Source organism: Gobius niger (assembly GCF_951799975.1).
Source record: "Gobius niger genome assembly, chromosome: 7".
Classification (NCBI taxonomy): Eukaryota; Metazoa; Chordata; class Actinopteri; order Gobiiformes; family Gobiidae; genus Gobius; species Gobius niger.
Window position 1 is genome coordinate 29,099,715 of NC_136858.1, and position 22,455 is coordinate 29,122,169.

Consider the following 22,455-nt stretch of genomic DNA (forward strand, 5'->3'; position numbering starts at 1 on the left):
TGGACTATGCCATTGTTGGAATGATGAATATGAATTATGTTTTACATGTCAATCTATTAAATCACCGAATTAGATCAAAACTGAATAACCTATCCAACATGCTCTTAATATGAATATGGGGAAGATTTTTACTTTTTTTTGTAAATAGCCTGTAGAATTTGAAATAAGCTTTATTTTGCTCATATGTTGCTCAAATGCATGTTGCTCAAATGTATGTACGCTCAAAGTTTAATATCCCTTATGTAATAACATTGCAATAACTGAAAAGGCCCACGTTTGAGTAGACATAACTGTACATTATAGATGGTTCCAAAACCTGTCTCGACTGGCCCTGAAAATATGAATGTATTTTGAGTTTGTTTACATTGCCAGTGAGTGTAGTAGTAGCTGTCCCACCCCGGTCTGTCTGCTCCGCGCTGCCCCCTATCGGCCCCTCGTGCAGCCGCGTTCCAGTCACAGTGACTCCAGAGCGGGCAGAGCGGAGCAGGAGCAGCCGGAGAAGAGACGTGTTCTGCGGCTCCGTCAGTCCCACACTTCAGCCCAGCGGACGGAGGTGATGATGGCGGCGGCGGTGGAGAGACGGGCCGCTTTCCTGAACCCGAGCAGCAGCGGTGGCGGCGGCGGCGGCGGCGGCAGTGGAGGAGGACCGATGCCCACCGGCCTCCCTCCAGGACCCTTCCCGGGAGCCGTGGTGCTGGGCTCGGGCTCGGGATCCATGCCCGTCCCGATGAACCTGTTCGCGACCTGGGAGATAGACAGATCGTCCCCGAGCTGTGTCCCGAGGTAAGGCTGCAAGTGTTCGCGCACACGCCTTGAATCGCAATGTTTGCAAATCACGAGCATGTCAAATAAACTCAGATTTTTTTTTATTTTATTTTTTTAGCAAATGCCTTCTGGTGTTGTTGCACATTTCAAAACAGAGCTGGCTCGAGCACGCTAACTAACTAGCAAAGTGGCTAATGCTAACGCTACTAACAAACAGCATTAGTGATCCTCTTTCTACAAAAAGCGCGATCGTGCAGCTAGTGCTCAAATAAATCCCGGTTACATTTATTTTTTCGTGGAAATACATACAAAAACATGATGATAGCTGTCAAAATGACGACAAATAGCTGTTAAATTGCCACCAACGTTTCTCGGATTTAACGTTATCCGGTTTCTTTACGTTGTGGCAACCAAAACTTCGGACTCGGTCACTTAAAAACCGCACACGCCTCATCTCCCACTTTACGACCGTGTTAATAATGTTTTATCCACGCACGCCCATTCAATGCCCTGTCTATTTGTGCCCCAAGCTTTCATGTTTCACGGTATGCATGCCTCCCAATTTAGCTCCATGTAACTGTGTGACATTTGCAGATTGATGCATTTTTTGTGTGTGTGTGTGTGTGCAGTTATTCCAACACCGAGCATGGCCTCTACGTTGATCGGTTACGTGTGTTGTAATAAACTTGCTATGTAGGTTAAGTAGATCATTTAAAAGTCGTCTGCTGGTGGATTGCGAGTTAATGCTGTCATGTAGCAGCAGCAGCACACCAGCATCAGCCTGGACATGTCCAAAAAAGCAGATTTAAACCCAATGGGGCTGACACTGGGAGCCTTGCATGTGCAGTTATGGTACAGATACAGGCTATGCAAATACCCACTCACACCAGAGCATGTCCCCCAAATTTTCATTTCCTGCCAGCGAAATAATGATAAATTCACCCTCCCGAGTAGCGCTTCTGCATACATCATCTGCATTGTTTTGATTATATAGCAAAGTTAAATGTCAAGAATGGCCCGGGATTGCATTAGTATTCCTGCACGGGTGTTGGAGAGGCATCGTCGCCGCCACCTGACTCGAAACCTCCCGGGAACTGTGGGCACATTAATCAGGTTTGACCTAGATCTGCTCCACTCATTGGGAGAGAGAAGTGGGCTCGCGAAGAGGGAGGGTTTCCTGTACTGTGTTCTATTATGTGTGCTGCTATTGCTTTTGCCTTATTCTAACGCCTGATATCTCTCCACGAGTCTGCAGGAGGGAGCGAAAAATCAGCGTTGGAAAACATCTATATCGTTTTCCGTCATTGTCGCTCGAAAGCGCGGTTTCGGGGGGCTGAACGCCTTCGTTTTTTTTTCCTGTTCGGTGATCAGTGGGCGTCTGCATGTTTGAAACTAATCACATTTATATAGCGGCGCTTCAAAATGACGGTATTGTGCGCTAATTTGACAGCTCACTAGTTCTGTTTTGATTGTGTGAGGCCACTCGCTTTTGTGGGTGAAGGAAACAATATCTTCTTTGTTGAATTTTTTTTTTTTCTTTTTTTTTTGGACGCCGTTGTATAGTAGCTCTCGTGTGCAGCCTCGGCTTGTTGTTGGCAGTGTGGGAGTGTATTGAGTTTATGTCCGCGTTAACCGTGCCCATTAAGTTTTCAGACTGGCAGCTTAAGAGATAGGCAGAGCAGCCAAAATCTGTACTCAAGTGAGAGAAGTCTTACCTCCTCTAAATACTGTAATTATTCATGTTCATGGAGTAATGTCAATTATTCGTGTCAGACAAAGCATGTTGTGAATAATATGTTTTCTGGAATAGTGCTTCGTTTTAAAGGAACAGGCCACAGTTCTTTCATACTGTGGTATGTTCTTACCTGAGCTTAGACGAGTTGATGCGTACCTGTCTGGTCTTTGTGCGTGCCCGTGGAAGAGTGTGGTAGCTTCCAACGCCACCCCCCCGTTTGGAGCTATAGGAATACATTGGGAGAGGCCAAATGCTAACAACTTCTTTGGTCTTTTTGCGTGACCGAGGGCACACAGTTCTTCCATACTGTGATATGTTCTTACCTGAGCTTAGACAAGTTAATGCGTACCTGTCTGGTCTTTGTGCGTGCCCGTGGAAGAGTGTGGTCGCTTCCAACTTCACCCCCCATTTGGAGCTATAGAAATACATTGGGAGAGGCCAAATGCTAACACCATCTTTGGTCATTTTGCGTGACTGAAGGCACACACAAAGACCAGACAGGTACTCATCAACTCGTCTAAGCTCAGGTAAGAACATATCTCAGTCTGGAAAAACGGTGGCCTGTTCCTAAACAAATAAACACAGTACTCCATGAAACACAATTGCACAGCCCATAAGAAGATTTTCCAACTTTGTCATATTTTTTTTATGTAACACGGGCAGAAAAATGGACCATGGAGTTTTGTGTCCTAGTTTGGGCATTTGTGCTGTGGCTGGAGTTGGTGAAGCGTCTTTATACCTGGATTAACAGTGACAGTTTACCAAGAGTCAAGCTGTTTATCTTCAAGGGCAGATGCTTCGCCACAGCTGATCCCTGGGGTTCACTGGACACAATATTTCTCCTTCAATCAAAGCTGATTGTTAGCTAGTTCCATAAGCCTACCCTTTTGAGTGCACTTTAGTACAATATTCAAGTCACCGAGCGCGTATAACTCTGCCATTACTGCACTACTTCAGCCCGTGTGGATATCGCGTACATGTTAACTGCGGCCATTAAGTTTTCAGACTGGCGGCAGGGGAAGCATGGCGGACATGTCTTTGCATTTATACTGCGGTCTATACATGCAACATTGACATGGCACCTCTCTCTGCTCCTTGTGTTTGCGCTGGGCGACACACAAGGCGCAGTATTAAAGATGAATAGGTGCGAGGATTATTATGCTTTATTGATGAGCGCTGCCAACGAGGAAAGGTGCAAAAGCCTGTATCTGCTCTGACACAAGGGTACACAGCTTGTAGCTAGGCTTTAAAGATATAGAAGTCCTTTTCATAGACATAATGCATTGATAGGTTTGCATAAAGGTCATATTAGAGCTGCAAAATCAATCGCATTGGAAAATTTGATGGTTGGTATTAGCACATCACAACGACTGCAACTATTTAGTTCAACCTCTAGAAACAAGGGTTCATAAAGATTTATTACGTAAAACCTGCTAACCGTGTAGTTTAGATCTCTGGAAAGATGCTTTGAAATCTAAGTGACAGTTTAGCAGCTCATAATTGAGTCCTCTGTCAAATTTTGTAGTGCCCCTGGAACTATTTAAACTGTGCACTTTGATCTAAAGCTTTTTTTTTTTTATACAAAGCGCTAATTATTTCGCAGTTGCAGTATTTGTATGAAAAATTGCAGTTTTCCGTCATTATTTCAGTGTATCCATTATATACTCACTTATCTGGTTGTGTCAGTAATAAAATCCTAATTGATTCGGCCTAAATTGCAGTTATTGGCGTGGAGCTTTTTAATTGACAGGTCTTCAGCCAATTGTGCTGAGAGTTTTTATTTCGGAGTAAATTGAATAGAAACTATCTTGTCTTAAATAAAGCTGAATTGTCACTCATGGACCATATTCGTATATATGTATACATTTATTTTCATTTATAATTTGCAATGAAATGTTTAGCTCTATACTTGTTATAAGGCTAAGAGTTATATAATCCAGTGTCACTTTGTGTCTGTTAAAGATTAAGGGCATTGCGGTTTTGATGACAATGTCTGTTTTTGAAGGTTATTGGAACAGGGTATTGTTATGCAATGTTTTACTGTATAGAATAGCTGAATGCTTGCTACAACATACTTTCTACTACTGGCCCATTCTTTATTCTCCTATTGTAGTATCCATTGACAATGACATTACAATATTTGCATCGTAATCTCCCATTACTGAATGAACAAGTATGCAGCGCTTGTATAAAATCAGCACAAACTGAGATGGTGAAGTCTTGGGAATAAAATTAACATGAATGTAGCGGCAATGGCATATTTTTGTATCTGGGTGCTTATAGATTTGAGATCACGTCTCAAGAGAATCTGATGACTTCTCGGCTTCATAATCTAATGTGGCGCGGCGGCTGTAGCTTCTCCAGTTTCTATTTATGCTATAGCTTCTCTTTTTCTGTTGCAAATGAGCCGTGCTAACTTTTTTTTTCTCTTCATTTTTGCTCACACAATGTTATTAACTTGTTTTTTGAAATTTCATTTTATCACATTTCATCATGTTTTCCTTTTCTTTTCACAACTAACATGGTGAATACTGCCAGCAGAATGCGGATTGGCTAAAGTTGGACGAAGTGTTGGACAGTGACAGAGTAAAACATGTAAACAAATACGAAAAAAACAAATTAGCGTTAACAGTATTTTGGACCTCTCGTTCACACCTGTCATTTTTAACCTTTTTCATTTTTAAAGGGGTTAGTGGCTTCGGAAGTTTACAATCATGTCAACATGTGGGGATTTTTACAGTTAGTTTGTGATACTTGAAAGATACTTAATGTTCTTTGAGTTGTAAAGTCATCTTCTTATGAAAGTCCAGTCTGCCCTACAGAATGCCCTTGAGTACCCCCTGCTTCTCTCATTGCTTGTCTATAGTTGGGGTCCCGCTCTCAGCCCTGCCCCAGGCCTGTGTGTTTTGGGGGATTGGACATTCTTTCATTCTTTGATGGGCTCTGGGCTGCTGCTCCGCTCGGTGCAGCTGTGCTCCTCTCCTCGCCCGCAGCGGAGTGGTGTCCGGCCAAGTGGCACACTTTCAAATCAGGCCACTCACTGGACTGTTTACACTTCTGACTTTTATTATGAGCCTCTGAAACTCAACACACAGATGGTGCTCTCTGAATGATATTCCGGGCTAACGTTTAGGAAATAATCCTTTACAAAAAGGCAGGAATAATTCACTGTCGAGGCGTATTTTGCGTGTCACACTCACAGCCTGTCACATTAGACAGATTCTTCATTTATTTATACTGTATTACCCAAACACAGCTTTAAGCCCCTTTGAAAACATGCGTCATTTGTTGCAACGCGCACTGGCCGATAACAAAATGCTAGTGCAGCGGTGAGATAAGGAAGTCACCATGCAAACCTGCCTTATCTTAGTGAAGACAGTTTTGGGATGGTTTAGTGTTGGTAAATAAAGCTCCTCCAAGTTCATAATATTACATTATTCAGATGATACGACCTAAGCAGGTAAAAATGTCTGGGAAAAAATTGATGAAGGAATTTGGCATCATTTTATTATTGAGCATCTGAGATTTTCGAATGAGAAAAACACATTGCATAGTTGGGATAGTTGAATTATGAATATGAATTGCTGGAAAAGAGTTTAGTCATTTTGTGTACTGGTAAGTTGATTATTTATTGTTAAGAATATGAAAAACTACCGTATGTATGCCACATTCAAAGGAAAAAAGTTATATAGTGTATGGCAGGGGTAGGCAAGTTTGTGCCGTGGCGGTGTTTATTGTCTGTACATTTATTAGCATTTCCTCCCAATTCTTCCTTCGCAAAACTTTAGGCTATGATGATGCTCTTTTAGAACAAAGGTTTACTGTCATTTTTATGCCTCAGAGTTTTCAGCATCTGGTATCGTTGGAGTCAATAATATCGTTTATGGCGATACTTTCCTGCCTCAATATATCAAACTGTAAATTTGTTATCGTGACAGGCCTAGTTTCATAGTTACAACGTAAAACCCGTTCACCATGTTGTCTATATTCTTGTTCGTTTTCAGTCTTCCTTCAAGCGTTAATGCACCTGCGAACTGAATCTTAACCCCTTAACGCCTGAATGCATTTCCAATTATATAAAAAAATATATTATCAGTTTTTGCTTTCAAGCTGATGCTAAATTAAGTGGAGATTGTTCTAAAAAACGTTTTAGCACTGAAATAAATCTAAATGCTACTAAAATGTGGTCACTGTGGCCACCAGATGGAGATCCTGCAGTTTTCCTTTATGGCCTGATGTTGCCGATTTACAACGTACTGAAATCTTCAAATAACAAACAAAAAATCCATCACACGAAGTTCATTCCAATCAATAATCTAAAGATGGACACAATGAGCTGCTACATAATTTTATTTTAGCACAACTCTATTTACATTTGAAGATTTCATCAAAGTTGCTGCCTCGATTTGCAGAAATGCTATTTCCGCTAAATAGCTACCATGACCCGATTGTGGTTCCTTCTCTGACCGGTCCTACGAGAAACTAGTGCTTGCAAAACGTTCCTAGGTACGGCATGGATGTGGGCAAACAGGTATCAAGGGAAAACATGCGTTATTTTAGCCACAGTCTGGCAAGAAGAGGTATGTCGTCAAAATGTACCAATAGACGTTAAGGGGTTCTTGTCTAATATCAATAAATGTGCTATTAAACGCTTTTCCTAAATTGTGCTTCCCTTTTCTTTTGTCATTTGAGTTATTTGTGTTAATTCATTTCCCACACATCCCTCCCCAAGTTTAAACCGCACCCTCTTCGACGACAACAGCATCCAGATGTCCGAATTATACTGTTTATTGCTTTGTCCTTCGCGCTTTATCTCTATGTCCGGGACACTTTTATGCTCGTCCTTTGCCGCCCGAACATTAGGACTGACTTCATTTCGACTCCCCACCAGCTGCTGTCTGCCACCTCTCTCTTTCTCTCTCTCACACACGAGCTCTCGCAGTATTTATGCTTTTGTACTTCACTTTCCAAGGTAACATGAAGCCTCTGGTGGATGCTGTATCTGTATCTTGCTGTTTTCTTTTTTTTTATCCCCCTCTCCCCTGACCGGAGCTTTGATGATGATGTTGCTGAGTAACCGTCGATGGCTGAGGGCTATATCGCGCTGGAGAACAGCAGCGGTGACAGTGGCCTCATTACATTTAATAGGATTGATGTATGTTGTTGGTTCAAGCAAAGGCTGGAGTGCTCCTTAGCGGCGTCAGTGGGACCGCGGCGTGTGTTGAAAATGTATTTGCATTATGTCCTACTGAGTGTCATTACATCATCACAATATTCAGTTCAGGAACGTCCAAGTTCTGCCTCAAATTGTAATGTAATTCATAGGGCTGCTCGATTCACGATTATTTTAGTCATAATTGAAATCCCGATTATTCAAACGATTATTTGTTGCCTTTAAAAAAAAGTCTTTATTTTATTTATATATTTATTAATAACAAAAAAAAAACGATGCTGAATATTTTCTGTTTTCTGAACAGTCATAAAAGTGCAAAGGATTTCAAGTATGTCTCGATTAAGGAGAGGTCTCTGTTTCACACCTGCCCTCTGCTGGCCAGCCCTCACACCTGCGCAAGTAAACTGAGCAGCGCGGCCTGATGACATCATCACACAGCGCCGTTTGTTTTTATGTCGGGCAAAAGCATGAGCCATGGCACGTGAAATGCGAAGGGAAAATAATCCCAGCGCCGTGAAATAATGCAAGTCTGCTTTGCCAGAAAAAAATGAAAAAGAAAAAAAAAATTGAAATTTTTCTCGAAAAAAAAAAATCGATTATGCTAATTTTGTAATCGTTTAGAGTAATAATCGAAATCGTAGTCGAATTTCGATTAATTGCACAGCCCTAGTAATTCATACTCATTTCAAAATAGGTAATGTTGATGTCATACCATTCTATTCATGCGGTTTGTGATATTATGAAGTAGGGGGCGCCTTGCATTCCCCTCGGCTTTTTATGCACTACTTTTTATTTTACTAAGATTGTGTTGACACTGCTTCACAACTCCCTCGTCTCACGTCAAGCTTGCAATAGGTTTCAGTGAGCCGAAGCGGGCCCATCCCCAGAAGAGGCGAGACCAAAGCATTACAGTGTGAGAGAGCCCCATGTCGAACAAATGGCCGGCTCATATCTGTGGTCAGGCTGCATTTGTTCATGTGGCATTTGCAGAATGGCACTAATGCTGAGGTCAGCCCGCTGCTATGTTTGTCTGTTGTGACGATAAAGAATGCTCCGGGTAGAGATAACCAAGTTCAGAGAGTGCTTTTGCTGCCTTCGCGGTCAAAAGTCACCACCTTCTCGACCCCGTCACCTCCTCAACCGGGCGCAGGGCCTCTTGTTTGCTATCCAGACGCTAATGGTTTTCTAAAAAGGGTCCAGAGACATCTCCATGGAGTGGATCTGTTTGCTTGTTGAGAAGGAGTTGGGGTTTGACCATAGGGCTGTTTGTTAACTGTCGATAAGAGGGCTGTCACAATAATTATCGACTTATCGTTCAATAAATAATAAACCATAAACCTGTTGGGCTCAATATTGATCGTCTGTACCTTCATTAGCATGTTCCTCCTATCTTTTCTAAACTTTTGGGGATTTTTACCTGTATCCACATATTTCATGTTTATCGCAGCTTAGGATATGATTACTGACTATTAAACACAAAGGTTATTTCTGTCATTTTTATGCTTTAGAGCTGTCAGTAGATCTTTATTGTCAATAATATCATTTATCGCGATATTTTCCTGCCTCAATATACTTCATATTAGCGATTGTGACAGGCCTATGAGAGAACTATTACTGCGGTATTGTACGCAAAAAAATACCACAGTAACACAGTATGTTCTAGGGCTGGGACGATATACTTTTGTCACAATACGATGTGTACAATACTCAGGGGCCGGTACAGTAAGTATTTATGATAAGTAATTCTGACTCTTTACCTCAAAATGGTAAATAGACTTTTGTAGCGCTTTTCTACCTTCATCAGGCCCAAAGCGATTTACAGCAGCGAACCAGTCACTCATTCACTCTGTCATTCATACACCAGTGTACGCCGACACTGGAGGCCAAGTGGGGGAAGTGTCTTGCCCAAGGACACAACAACAGTGTATGGTATGTCTTCGGGAGCTGGGATTCGAACCCCTGACCTTCTGATCATGGGACGACCTGCTCTACAAACTGCACCACTGTCGCACACTTGAAAATGTGTGAAGAAACAAACAGTGATGTGTCTAAAGTTTCTCCAATGACATTTATTGAATTGTCAATATTGAAAAGCCGATACGATATTTTGGCCCAGCCCCAGTATATCCAATTAAATTCAAACAAATTTGTGGATCAGAATTGGGCAGGAAAGTGAACATTTCGTTGCGGGTGCTAACCAAGTAAAAATACTTTTATGCTAATATTATGTAAATCTATTCTATAACTTGTGCGGCAAATGAATTGAATGATAATTGAACGCTAATGTATAAATATCTTTTGGATTATTGCACCATTTTAATTTTAGAACCCCGGCCCTGGCTTGTAGATATTGTCTTTGGCAGCATTTAACCCTGGTTTGTTATGATGGGACAGTTGGACACTGTGTGGGACATTAATAATTTAAGAGATAAGCTCTGGGCGATGGAACAAATGTGTGCTGTGATTAACCTTAAGGCTGGACACGACTGCTGCAACGTGTTAATAACATGGACATAATGGGCACCGAGCACAGACAATAATTACACATAATGAGCAATTATTTTCTCACGTCCGTCCAGGGACGTTTAGGCCAGTTTCCTATAAATTTTATAGAATTCTCATTCCGGAAAATCATCTCTTAAAACGGTGGTTACTTCGATATTCTGAGTGCACTTTTCGCTGCTGATTTAATGCCAGTCTTTAAGCCTCACTCTCTCGACTGCGAGTAAATCTCTCCTTCAGAAGAACATCCTTTTCCTCCTAGTTTTATCTGTAGCCGCAGTGTCCTCCTCTGACACTCAGATTCATGTGACGCTGTAGTTTGTTGTGAGTGACACAGTCTTATCTGTAAGTGGTATTTAGACAGGGGCCTGTCTTTATGAGAGTTTCCCCCTGTTCCCCAGCGAAAGCCTTCATATATGACCAGGGTAATTTTGCTATGAGGGTGACAATATGCTAAACCAGTGCTTCTAACTTTCCTTTCCATATACTACCTAACACAACAAACAAAACACTACAGGTGAATAATAAACATGCTATACCAGCTACAAACTAGGGCTAAACGATTCAAAAATAGGACTAAACTATGACTCCAGTCGGTGATCAAAGACAACAGTAAATACCAAGTGCTATGGAAAACAGTGTCACAGTTTAAACAAAGTGTGCAATTACCATTCAGACTTATTCATTTCTTTTTGTTTATTAGCTTTAGTTTTAACACATGTCGTCTAGTTCGATAGTTCTAGGCTAGAGCCTGCATCTTCCAGATCCCTGACCTCAATCTTCCCCTCTTATTTCCCAGTCTTTGCATGTTCATTTCATTAAACCCGAGCTAAAACCATTTCAATCTTTCATGATATCAAGTCTGCGGGGATAATATGAGCTACGCCTGACCCCTCACCTCCTCCACAACCCCTCCGTCTCGACTCCCAGATATTGTTTCTCGCAGCAGGGGATTCTGGGTAATCTGATTTCATAATAGCAGAAGAAGAGAGTGTAATCTGATGCTTCACAAAGGCAGCACGCGCTGTAATCCTCGTCTTCCTCTGCGGATCATAACGTGACTCCTGCCTCCATAGGAACGCTGCACTTTGAGATGGTGACACTGCACTATGCAACGGGCTTCTCTGTGTCATCATTTATGTAGCAGGAAGGAGAGAAGAGCCTCAGAAGCAACTATCTACTGTATCTCTTAAAGGGGGAAAAGAGGCAAACCATTATCACAGCAGTCCTAATCACAGGTACTGATATTACTGATTTACAAACAGAACCACTATTGACACAGATCAATGGTGAATGAATGGTCTGCAGTAGAGGTCAACCGATATATTGAGCTTAATCAGAGCCTTAAAATGACAACTTCATCAAAATGACAGGATTTCCACCTCAATGTTAATCGGTCACAAGTTGAGATTTTGATAGAGACCGTTTTTCATTGCGGTATCTGCTGCTTTTTGTCTTTCAAATAAGCTTCCGCTGAAGTACCTACTAAACATAAATGTCCTGAATAAATCAGCCCCTTGCTGTCACAGATCTGACACTAACACATTTTACAGTTAGAAGCATCACACACAGGATTATGGGCGTCGGGCGAGGCATTTTTAAATCGTCCAATCAAAATCTACAAAAACTGGCATCATCCTTAGAGAAACCCATATCAAGTTACTCTCTTGTCTGCTGAAGATGTGGAGATGTGAGATGGATAGTTGCCCCATAAACCCTTCATTGGGCCTATCGAGAGTTAATTGGAGTCACTCTGCAGACTGAAGACTGAAGCTAACGTCCAGTCCTTGCTGGAGCTTCAAGGACAGTGGGTGAAGGGAGAAAGATTTGGGGGTCAACTTAGTCAATTGATGGGCCCCCTGAGAGGAGTGGTCAGGACCGCCATAACCACACCTACTGCACTTCTTAAAATAGTCTTTGCTCTTGGCTGGAGACGTTACTCGGTTCTATTTAATCTTTGTTTCATCACTCTGACATTTTGACGACAAGACCGAGTAGAAGCTTATGAAGATAGACGCCAACCAAGTCCATTCAACGATATTCAAGCATCTCTAATACAGTGGCTAAGTTCTGGACGGGGACTAAACTAGGATGTACAAAAAAAAAGAAAGAAATGACTGCTTTTTGAAGATTCCACTGTCCTCTGACTGAGATGGAAAACATTGTTCAAGTCAAGTAGATATTAAGTACTTGAACGGCGGACATTTGTTGGTGCATTAGAAAAGCCATTACGATAAAAGCCTGGTCTTAAGTAAGTCATAAGATGTACAAGTTGAGATGTTTATCCCAATGAGAGATAATGGCTCTTATGCTATCGTCGTCTCTAAAGTAGACCCATGTTAAAGCACCGAGGAAGTTGGTTAAGTGCAGCCGCTCTGAGGTCAAACAAAGATGGACCGTATATGTCATCTGTTCCGTTTGGAAAACGTTCGAAGGAAGGCATTTGTGGTCTTGGGTTGTGCGGGTACAAATTAATAATTTATGAGCACAATCTTATTTTTCCCCGGTCAACAATATAACCAGAGAAAGTTAAGGTCGTCTTCCGCATTTTTATGTCCAATTTCAATTCCTCACATCCTCTTAATAATAGTTCATATTGTTATAGCATTTCTTCTTGTTTATTGAGCAGCCTGTCTCATTTGTGTTGCATCCATTTAGCAAAAATATTGGCATCCACCTCCAAGAAGATAATGATTTGCATGATTTATCGATTTGGCCTAGATGTTGTGCCAGATGCTCAATGTGACGCAGACCTTTCTATCCCACATTGAAATGAACACAGGGATTACGCTGGCCTGTCGTCGTGTTTTTTTTTCTGATGAGTTTGGAAATAGCTGCGAATTTACAAGCGCATTTCCCTTTTCTTTGTCTAAAATGTGACGATATTGCGTTGGCTTCCCTCCTCTTTCGCCCTGTGCATCATGAGGCGGAGTTTTCTTCAAACCTCCCGCAGAGACCAGTTGAGCTGCTATATATTAGTAACCAGAGTCAAACTGAAATCGCAGTAATAGGCAATATAATGTCCTCTCTGGCCGTCGCTCTCCTCTCACCCTCTCTCTTTGTGCAGCTCAGTTTGTCATCCATTTTCTCAGTAGGAGGCCGCGCCGACTGTGATTTTAACAAGTTTTGCTGAGGTGCTCCGGGTCCCCCGCTCGCTCAACCCGGGCCCGCGCTGCATTCCTCACAAAGGGAAGAAAAGTTTGGTTTCCCCAGCGCGGACCTCCGAATTGGGAGCGTGTCCAGATTCCTGTGTGGGTGGATGCGGAGGGAGCAGGGCAGACGCAGGCTCTGACACAGGGAGGATACTGTCAAAATAAGCACATCGGGACACTCGCTCGGCACGGCCTTTCTCTCCCGTTTCTGCTCCAGTTGTTTCCCCACCTCTCCCATTCAGGCATTTCCTGAGCTGCATGCGCCAAACGCAACAAAGAGACACTTATTACACACGCCATGCACTCGCTGAAGAGCAGCAGTGACGTCATGAGGCAGGCGAGGCTAGAAACATGCAAAAGTCCCCAATGTCTAGGTTGAACTCTGGCATAATGACTTCACGGTGTTGAGAAATATTTTACTGATATGATTAAGTTTCATCATACAGCTGGTTACTTGTGCTGAAAGCAAAAGTTTAGGTGCATGTCCAACTTTCCCAATCTTCAAAATAGTCTATACTCTTCATAAATACGGCCAATCAAAAGCAATTTTCTGTTGACTCAGCATTTTAGGAGGTAAACACTTTCAAAATATATTTAAAAAGTCATTGCGCAACACTGATTTTGCCATTATTTGCCCATTTAGCATTGTCACTGTGGAAAGTGTGTTTACCAAAGAGGACTGAGGCTGCAATAGATTAAAGACACATTAGTCATTGGGACACATTAAGCCTGGAGGGACCGACTGGGAGGAGTCGTCAGGAGACGCTGAGAAAATAGACGAGCAGCGGCATAGGCACGACTGTAGTGAACTGTCAAAGCCATCTGCACATCATGACTGATGGTGAGTGACTGATGCAGATGATTCTGATTTCCGATTAAGAAATTGCAAGGTTTACCTTTCGCTGCAGTGTTGTGAAGAGAAATGTTTAAACTAGGGCTGAAACAACTAATCGATTAATCGACAACTAATCGATTATTGAAATAGTCGACAACTATTTTAGTAATCGATTAATCGTTTTCTGGTTCACAAAGACTCAAATAGCGCAAAAATTACAAGAAAATGTAGTAGTTTTGATGAAAACCTATTTTGTTTTTATAGTTAGGGTCTGTAGTGTTTTGTACACTGTAAATTTCTTGAATATCCGTCTGTGTCTCATCCCAGAAAGCAGAATTAGCCTCCAACAAACACGCACTTTAAGTTTACTCCATTAATATGTCCTGAAGCTGTGCCACTTGAGCGTTATGTGATAAAAAAATTGAAAAAATAACATTTTCCTTTTTCACAGCCAATTCACAGCCAAGCGATTAATCGATTAATCGTAAAGATAGTCGTTAGATTAATCGATTACAAAATAATCGTTAGTTGCAGCTCTAGTCTAAACCTAATGACCTCATGCAAGAAGTCAACCAAGATGAGGAGGTTAGGAATGAAAAACAAAGCAAGAGCTAAGCCAGTGAAGCGAGACTGAATTAAGACTAAAATGGTCTAGTGTTGGTGCCATCGAGGTCTAAATCAGGTCTAAACAGGCCTAAATCAAGACTGAATACGGACTGGTCCCATCTTGGTTGTTAGAAGCTATAGGTCGACACTAAAATCAAACCGGTGATTGATGCTTTGTGTGTCGCTCGAAGCGCTCATGATTGCCGAACGTAACATTATCGATTCGAGTGCCCGTTCGCTATTAGTCTGTGTCAAGTTTTGTATGAATTGTAGAAAATTACTAAAGTGCTTTCGAGTGTGGCCTTTTCAGTTGCAGTCGCTGTCATTAGAGCTAATGGGGCACAAAATTACAGTCTTTGAGTCAAAATCAATGAGTCAGCCAGAAAATCAATGAGTCATATTCTTCATATCAAGTATATGAAAAACAGGCACAGTTAAAAGTGTGTTTTGTTAACAGGAAAATTAGATGGTTGTCATTGCTCTATTGTTAATGATGAAGCTTCTCTAAATATGCCAAATGCTATCATTAAAATTGATTTTCATTGAAATGTATTTTTAACATTGATGCACCAGTATCAAAACAAACTTCATTACCTCAGAGGAATGGGAGAATGTATTATCAAGTCACCTTTTATGAAATTTTAACCATATTATAAAATTCCCTTATGAAAAAGTAATATTTTGCTCCATTTACAGGTTTAGGTAATCCTGTTCACTTTAGTTGTTTCTTCTTCTACTGCTAAATCTACATTTACTGCAGCGCCATTGATTGGGTAGCATGCCATTTGCTTAAAATGCTGGCTTGAATGTTGTGGTTACGACGGTAAATTCTCCCTACTGCCAGAGGAGGGCGCTCCAAGCAACACATAAGATGTTTAAAGATCAGTCCTCTTTCAGCAAGTCTCTTTTCCATGTTTTAGTCTTGATTATTTTTAAGCCTTGTTTCGACTTTAAAATAAAGCTACTTTCTTTTCACCTGTACAGCACTTAAATGACTGTAATGCGAGGTTTTAATGGTCGTCTACAAATGTAACACACTTATTACACCCACTAATCTTCGGCATTTAATTGTACTCGCTTGTCGACTTATCTCCTGAAATATTTGCTTATCTTGGAGCTGAGTCGTTCTCTCGGTCTGAAGGCGAGACGGGGAGGATGTTTTAAATAAGGCTGTGAGCTTTTGATCCCTGTGCAGACACCTCACAGCCGCGCTCCGTCAGGCCCCGTCCACCTTAAGAGGATTTCAAAGCGCAGTCTAACCCCGTCAGAGGCTAAGGCTACAGGCAAATACTGCTTACAACTATAGTCAATGCAAGCCCATGTATGTGAGGAAAGTGTACGTTCACAACAGGGCCGTGCAATTCATCTAATTCTTATCAAATCACAATTCCACTGTGAAACTCAGTTGGCATTGGGGCTTCTTAATCTTCAAATCAACCAGCACACTCTGCGGCAGTATGTGCATATGGTTTTGAGTTTAGAATAGTTTAATAATAAATTACCCAAAAAGATTACACACTTAAAGGGATATTTCAGGATTTTTGACATAGGGCCTCGTTTCCTAGTTATCCAGTGTTGTTGATTTCGGGAGATTTTTTTTATTTTTTTTATTCATGTAGTCCTTTTTTTTGAAGAGTTTAGCAGTGCTAGGCTAGTGCTAGGCTAGCGCATGTCTATGGTAACTAGTAGCCTGCATTAAAAACCTCTTCAAAATCATGGGGTAGTCCTCCAAACGTTGCCATATCTGATTTGTAGAAAGCTCCTTTGTAGATTCCACGTGTAGTAACTCTAGCCACAGGTAAACAAACTACTGTATATCCTGTAACCTAGCAGATCACTCAGCCGCTGCATAGCTTACAACCAGGAAGCTGATGCTGCTCAAATATAAGTTATTTTAAATGCCAAATGGCTATATTTAAAAAAATATTCAGTCAACACAGACATTTATATGGGTAGTCTGGTGTTATAAGTGATTTGCCTCAGGTGCACTGTGCTTGGGTCAGATTGTTTTTAATGCAGGCTACTAGTTACCATAGACATGCGCTAGCCTAGCACTAGCCTAGCACCACTAAACTCTTCAAATATAGGTACTGCAGGAAAATATATATCTCCAGAAATCAACCACACTCTGGATAACTAGGAAATGAGGCCCTATGTCAAAAATCCTGTAATATCCCTTTAACTAGTAATACACGTGGCCAGATTTAAACCAGCCAAGTGTAAAAAGTATTATTTCTGTCTGTTAGTAAAAAAGGGAGTGAGTTTGGTCCAAAGTAATATTTTGCTTTCCTAACACCTTTCTAACGTCCCGATCGTCACAAGAATGAGGTTATGAGCAGTTTCAATTTCAACTAAAACTAGCCTGCAAGGTTCATGAAACTGATACAGATGCATTATAATTGGGTGCTTTGTATTTTTCAAACAAATGTTACTCCTCTACTAGAAGCAAAATCAGATATAGGGCCTTTAACAACCAGAAGCATGGACTACACTCCACAATCCGACCAAAACTAAGTCTAAACTAGGTCTAAATCAGAACAAAGGCACCACAAAAAGGCTTTAAAGCCCAAATGCAACTAAATTATGTTTTTTGAACTTCAAAAGACTAGAGTACCCACTAGAAAGAGATATACTGTAGCACCAGTGTTTCCCCTCACCACATTTTGGGAACCACTGCCCCAGCCGCATCTGACTGAATGTGGTAACTACAAACACTCATCCCGCTGACCTCATCACATCATGGTCCGGTCTGAACAAAAGACATGTCGAACTGCGCAGAAACGCCAACACGGGCCTGACTAATCCCTGGATTTAGGAGAGCGCTGCCATTTAAATCAATTGAGAGAAGTTTAAAATAGGCAGAAATACACAGCTGATAAACCTCAATGACAGGAAGTGGCTGCAGTGGAAAAACTGTAAATGTCACGGCGTTAACTTAGCGCTGAAGAGTGACGCACGAATTCTGACTTTTGAAGCGCTTGGATTTGATTAAGTTCATTCTGGTCCCCGTTTATCTTGCCTTTCCTTAAACAAAGTCTTATTATCGTCGTCCGGGAGTGCAGCAAGGATAACATAACTCAGGTCATCCGTAAGAAGCCTCCCACATGAGAGTAACCCGGGTCAAACGTCTGATTCGCAGTTTACAAAGGACTTCTAAGCCTGTGTTTTCAGGAAACATAGGCTTTAAATCACCTCTAAATCTGCTGCTGCGGGAGCCACCGTCCTGTGTCGTGTTGTAGATAAAAACATGCTGATGAAAACAGTCAACAGACATTCTCCACAACTCTGAAAGGAAGACAGATTTCCAGCATTTTAGCCAATCATTTATTGATTCATGAGTTCTCTTTTCACTATGCAGAGTATATGAATTTAGTAAACTCTCAAGCATTTCTGCCTGCATTTGACACCATACATAGACCTCTGCTTGTCCATCTCGTCTCTGTTTTTCTGAATGACTTTCCCATCTGCTGTTTGCGTGTGGCGTATCGATGCCTGAATGGACCCTGGCTGTCGGAGGAGATTAAAGGATGCAATTGTTTTCCAACTCGGGGGGCTGATCTCTGTGTGTCGGCATCAGGAGGTCGCTCTGGGTTAAACCTCTGCCTTTCTTAATGCTCCTCATGCAAAAAACAACATTGCGAGAAGAATCAACAAAGAAATGGCTTCCTTTGGTTAATCACATGAATATCCACTATTGAACTAGAACCACAATTTAAGCCTGGTATTGTGCAAAGCCGAAACAGGACTAAACCAATATCAGACCAGGACTATACTGTCTCCAAACCTTATAAATTAGGATTAAACCAGGTAAAGTCCAAAGCAAAACCAAGACCAAGCTTATGGGACTGAACCAGACCAACTGAGATCGAAACCCAAATTAATTAGTTCTCTAAACCAATGCTACATTAGAGCTGAATAAGGTCTACTGTAGATCAGGAGGAAAACAGGACCAAATCTAGACTTAGATGTGTTAGTTTTCAGGACTAAACCAAAGATTAGAATATCTAAACATTAACCCCCCTCGACTAACTCATCATGTCTTAGCCAGAATGTTATGTGATCCCCTAATTTGAACTTAACCAAACTTTAACCCTGACTAAACTAGCTCTCATAAAGGACATTGAAAATCAACACTAAACAAGGCATTAAAAGGAATTGATGAACCAGTATATAGCAGTAAAAGAGCTTGTTGTGAGAGGCTTTCGTTCAGAGCATTAAAGCCAGCCCAGCATATGGCCATCTGGCACAAATATACAGCAGATATTTGGGGCTAAAATGGCTTTAGCATGTGCGGCTAAGTGCAGACTAAGCTCCTATGGCACATCCCACAGTGACTGTGATAGAACTCATCCATTCTGTGTCTGGATTAGTCCTCTCCATTCATTTTATAGATTGGTTTCCCTGGACATGAGCACGCTGACTGTCCCGACATGAAAAGGCTTTTTATAAATGCACAGCTGTGGGCGGATAGGACTCGTATGGCATTGTCTGATATGATAAGGGCTATAAATATGTATAGCAAACAAGACGAGCGTGCGGCTGAGAGCTTACACAAACACAAAGGCTTAAACAACGTGTATGTTTCAGGCACAAAATCTTCAGTGTCTGTTATTGAAAAGTGGCACAAATATATTTCATGCTTTGTCATTATATTATAAAAATGACATAACAGGTTATTCTGGCAATCAAACAATTTACATTATAAGTGTATCACACTTTTTGACAGCATTTTCAATGAGTGAAACAATATTTCTGCTTTCGTAAAGACTGTTCTACTGTAGTTATTAGTGAAGTTATGGCGAGTGCTTTTACTTTGTGATGAGAGGATTAAGCTTAGCAAGAGATCGAGAAGTGCAATTCCTGGATTTGTAGGACCTCAGAAGGAGCTGTTTAGGAAACTTAGGAGCTTTTTGTGATCTGAATAGCCAATGGAGAAGATTCAAAGATTTATGAAAGATGCGCTAGCGGCTCAAAACACATGTATTTGACGAGAGAACAATGATGTAACATGATAAAGAAAAGTTCTAAAATGTTCAAAATACAGATAATTGTGTATTGCATTTTCTATTGTATACTTTTTGTAAGTTGGAGTAAACAATTCACAATATTTGTCCTTCAAAATGTCGTCTCTGAACCGTATCTTTTCATTTAGTTCCTCCTATATATCATTGCATATCGCTGACTGAGCAGTAGTTTGTGCGTTGCTGCCTCCTCACTCGTGTTGGAGAATGAAATATTCAGGAGAAGATTCAGACGAGTGGGTCTTTTGTTTGGGAGCTGAATTATACAACTAGACACGAGCAAATAACACTGGCATAGAGCAACAGCGGGGACCTTGACACGAGAGAATGGAGGTTTGTGTCTTTTTGTCAAGCGCTGCCATTCATTCCCCGCGTTATACATGAAGCTCTTATTAGAAAACAGAAGGTGAAAGCACTCATGAAGACTGTCAAAGCATTACTCAAAGTAGTTCTTTTCTCACCGGCGGAACCCCCCCCCCCCCCAGCAGCACATGGCAAACATAGAGCGTATCATTCAAAAGGCCTGGGTTACATCATTTCCCCTGCTTTGTGCCTCCACCATAACAGCGCTGATCCGTCCAGGCTACGGGCAAAACAGAGAGGGAGGGAGAGAATGCTGACCTGGTGAAACCGAGGACTGAAAGTGTGACTTTGTTCAAGAAGCGGCAGATTGAACTGAGCGGCCGCTGCTCTGACGGCGCGTTTTGTTTAATGCGGTCGGATCGATTGATACAGTAGAGTTCGTCCTCATAGTCTTAAAGCAGGGGTGTCCAAACTTTTTTCATGGGGGGCCACATATTGGAGCGTACACGGGGTAAAGGGCCATGGGTCGGTGGTTAGTTCCGCGAAACCTTCCACTAGCAGAGGTTTAAATTGTGCCTCATGCCTTTATTTATGCTTAAAACCTTAATGCCAGCTCTGTATTACAATAAAATGCTAGTTGTTAGGTTAGAATTGTGTAGAATTATTACATATTAAATAAAAATGACCATCTCTGATAATGTGAACCGATTCAGCAAGAAGCCTGAGGGCCACATTTGGCCCGCGGGCCGCACTTTGGACACCCCTGTCTTAAAGCAATACTAAGTATCTTGTTTACCTTAATAAATCCTTTCCGTAGTCCTTCTGGGGGTAGTACAAGTGTTAATGGGATGATCAGAGGGTCTTTCATCTCGCCCTGGTGACTCTGGACTGAAAACCACAATTGCAACTTGACTGCCTCCGGGTCCGAGCCACCAATACACACTAATGGAATTACGAAGAAGAAGCTAACAGGCTAATGGGCAAAGCTAATGGGGGGGAACACCACTTTAAACAGTATTTACAGCCAAGTTTGAGTGAAAAAAAATATTTCCATTGTGTAATTAGATGTACAATATCCCTCTCTCCCTTTACCTTTTCTGTCAGCGTAGTATTTACTCTCACAGACAATTAATAAGTTACAAAAACGCAACTTGCTATGACACCTGCAGTGGCAAGAGTTACTTAATACTGCTTTAATACACATACAATAAACAATTTTCTCAAATGGATTAGTTGGATATTTTATTGGAATTTGTTGATTAACTACTGCAAACTGAACAGCAGATACCATCAGAAGTCTTTGTAGATCAGCGATAGGTAGAGCAAGCATCTTTTTATTGATTCTTTAGGATCCCCATGAGCTCCCACAAAGCGATTGCTAGTCTCCCTGGATATATTTTATTTGATAATTCCACAAGGAAACACATTTTGGGTACTTTACAAAAACTCATAAAGGTGTAAAATGCATTCAAATCCATCAAACCTCAAGGGAGTGAGTGCTTGGAGGAAGAGTCTGGTGCTTATTAGCGCACATGCAGGTTTCCAGTAGATTCTCAGATTGATACGATATGCACACAAACACGCAGTTGTGTCTGTGCAGCTTTAGGCAGCGCAAGTTGGGTCATGATTTGAACTTTCTTCCCGCGCTGCTTTAGGCCCTTTATTATTCTTCAACATTCTTCTGCAAAAATAAACAGATTCATTTTCATTTCTTATCTCTCAACCACTCTTTTCCATCTCTTTGTAGCTCTCAAACCTAAGTGTGTCATCACAGTTACTGGAGATGCTGCTATCACTGGAGTGCTCCAGGAATAGCCGCAGCAGCACGTCGTGTACTGAGAGCTTTTAAGTGTCCCAGTGTAGCCCTCCATGTTGTTTATTGACACTCAACCATCACAAGAATCCTGCGCAGCTCCAATTGATCAAGCTGCTGAAGGTACGGAAAAGATATACAACAAGTCTGGCTCATATTGCTGATTTCTAAAGACATGCAAAAGGCTGAAGGAATAATCTCAGGGAACACGTTAAATATTTAGAAGTCTTAAAGATTCTCTTTTATAAGCAGAATGGTTTAGTGGAGGCAGTTGTCCTGATTTTGAGAAATTGAGAGAAAAATGCACGCACCAAATCCTATACTAAGTCTAATGCATAGACTTATAGGATCTAAGGAGCTGGTTTGAGATGCGGGGCCTACTCCCTGCAAAGCGCTTTGATGTAACTTGCTGTCACGTATAAAATGCTGCCTGTGTGTCTCACTTTACCTCAGGGTAAAATCCGAAACTAGGGCAGGCTCAAGTTTGAAGTTGAGCCAGGAGTTTTCATAAGGACCCGTACAAGCACTCGTCATTTGAAGAGTGTCCCGG

General features: G+C 41.5%; 1 protein-coding gene across 2 annotated transcripts in view; it reads left to right on the forward strand.

The window, feature by feature from the left end:
- The first annotated feature begins 448 nt into the window (after nt 1-448).
- Nucleotides 449-22,455, forward strand: part of LOC306965359 (phosphofurin acidic cluster sorting protein 2) — an 82,777-nt gene continuing 60,770 nt past the window's right edge. For both annotated transcript variants that reach the window (XM_079559718.1, XM_079559719.1), the window contains exon 1: nt 449-783. In XM_079559718.1, the coding sequence (XP_079415844.1) occupies nt 557-783 (227 nt within the window). In that variant the 5' untranslated portion in view covers nt 449-556. The remainder of the gene's footprint in view (nt 784-22,455) is intronic.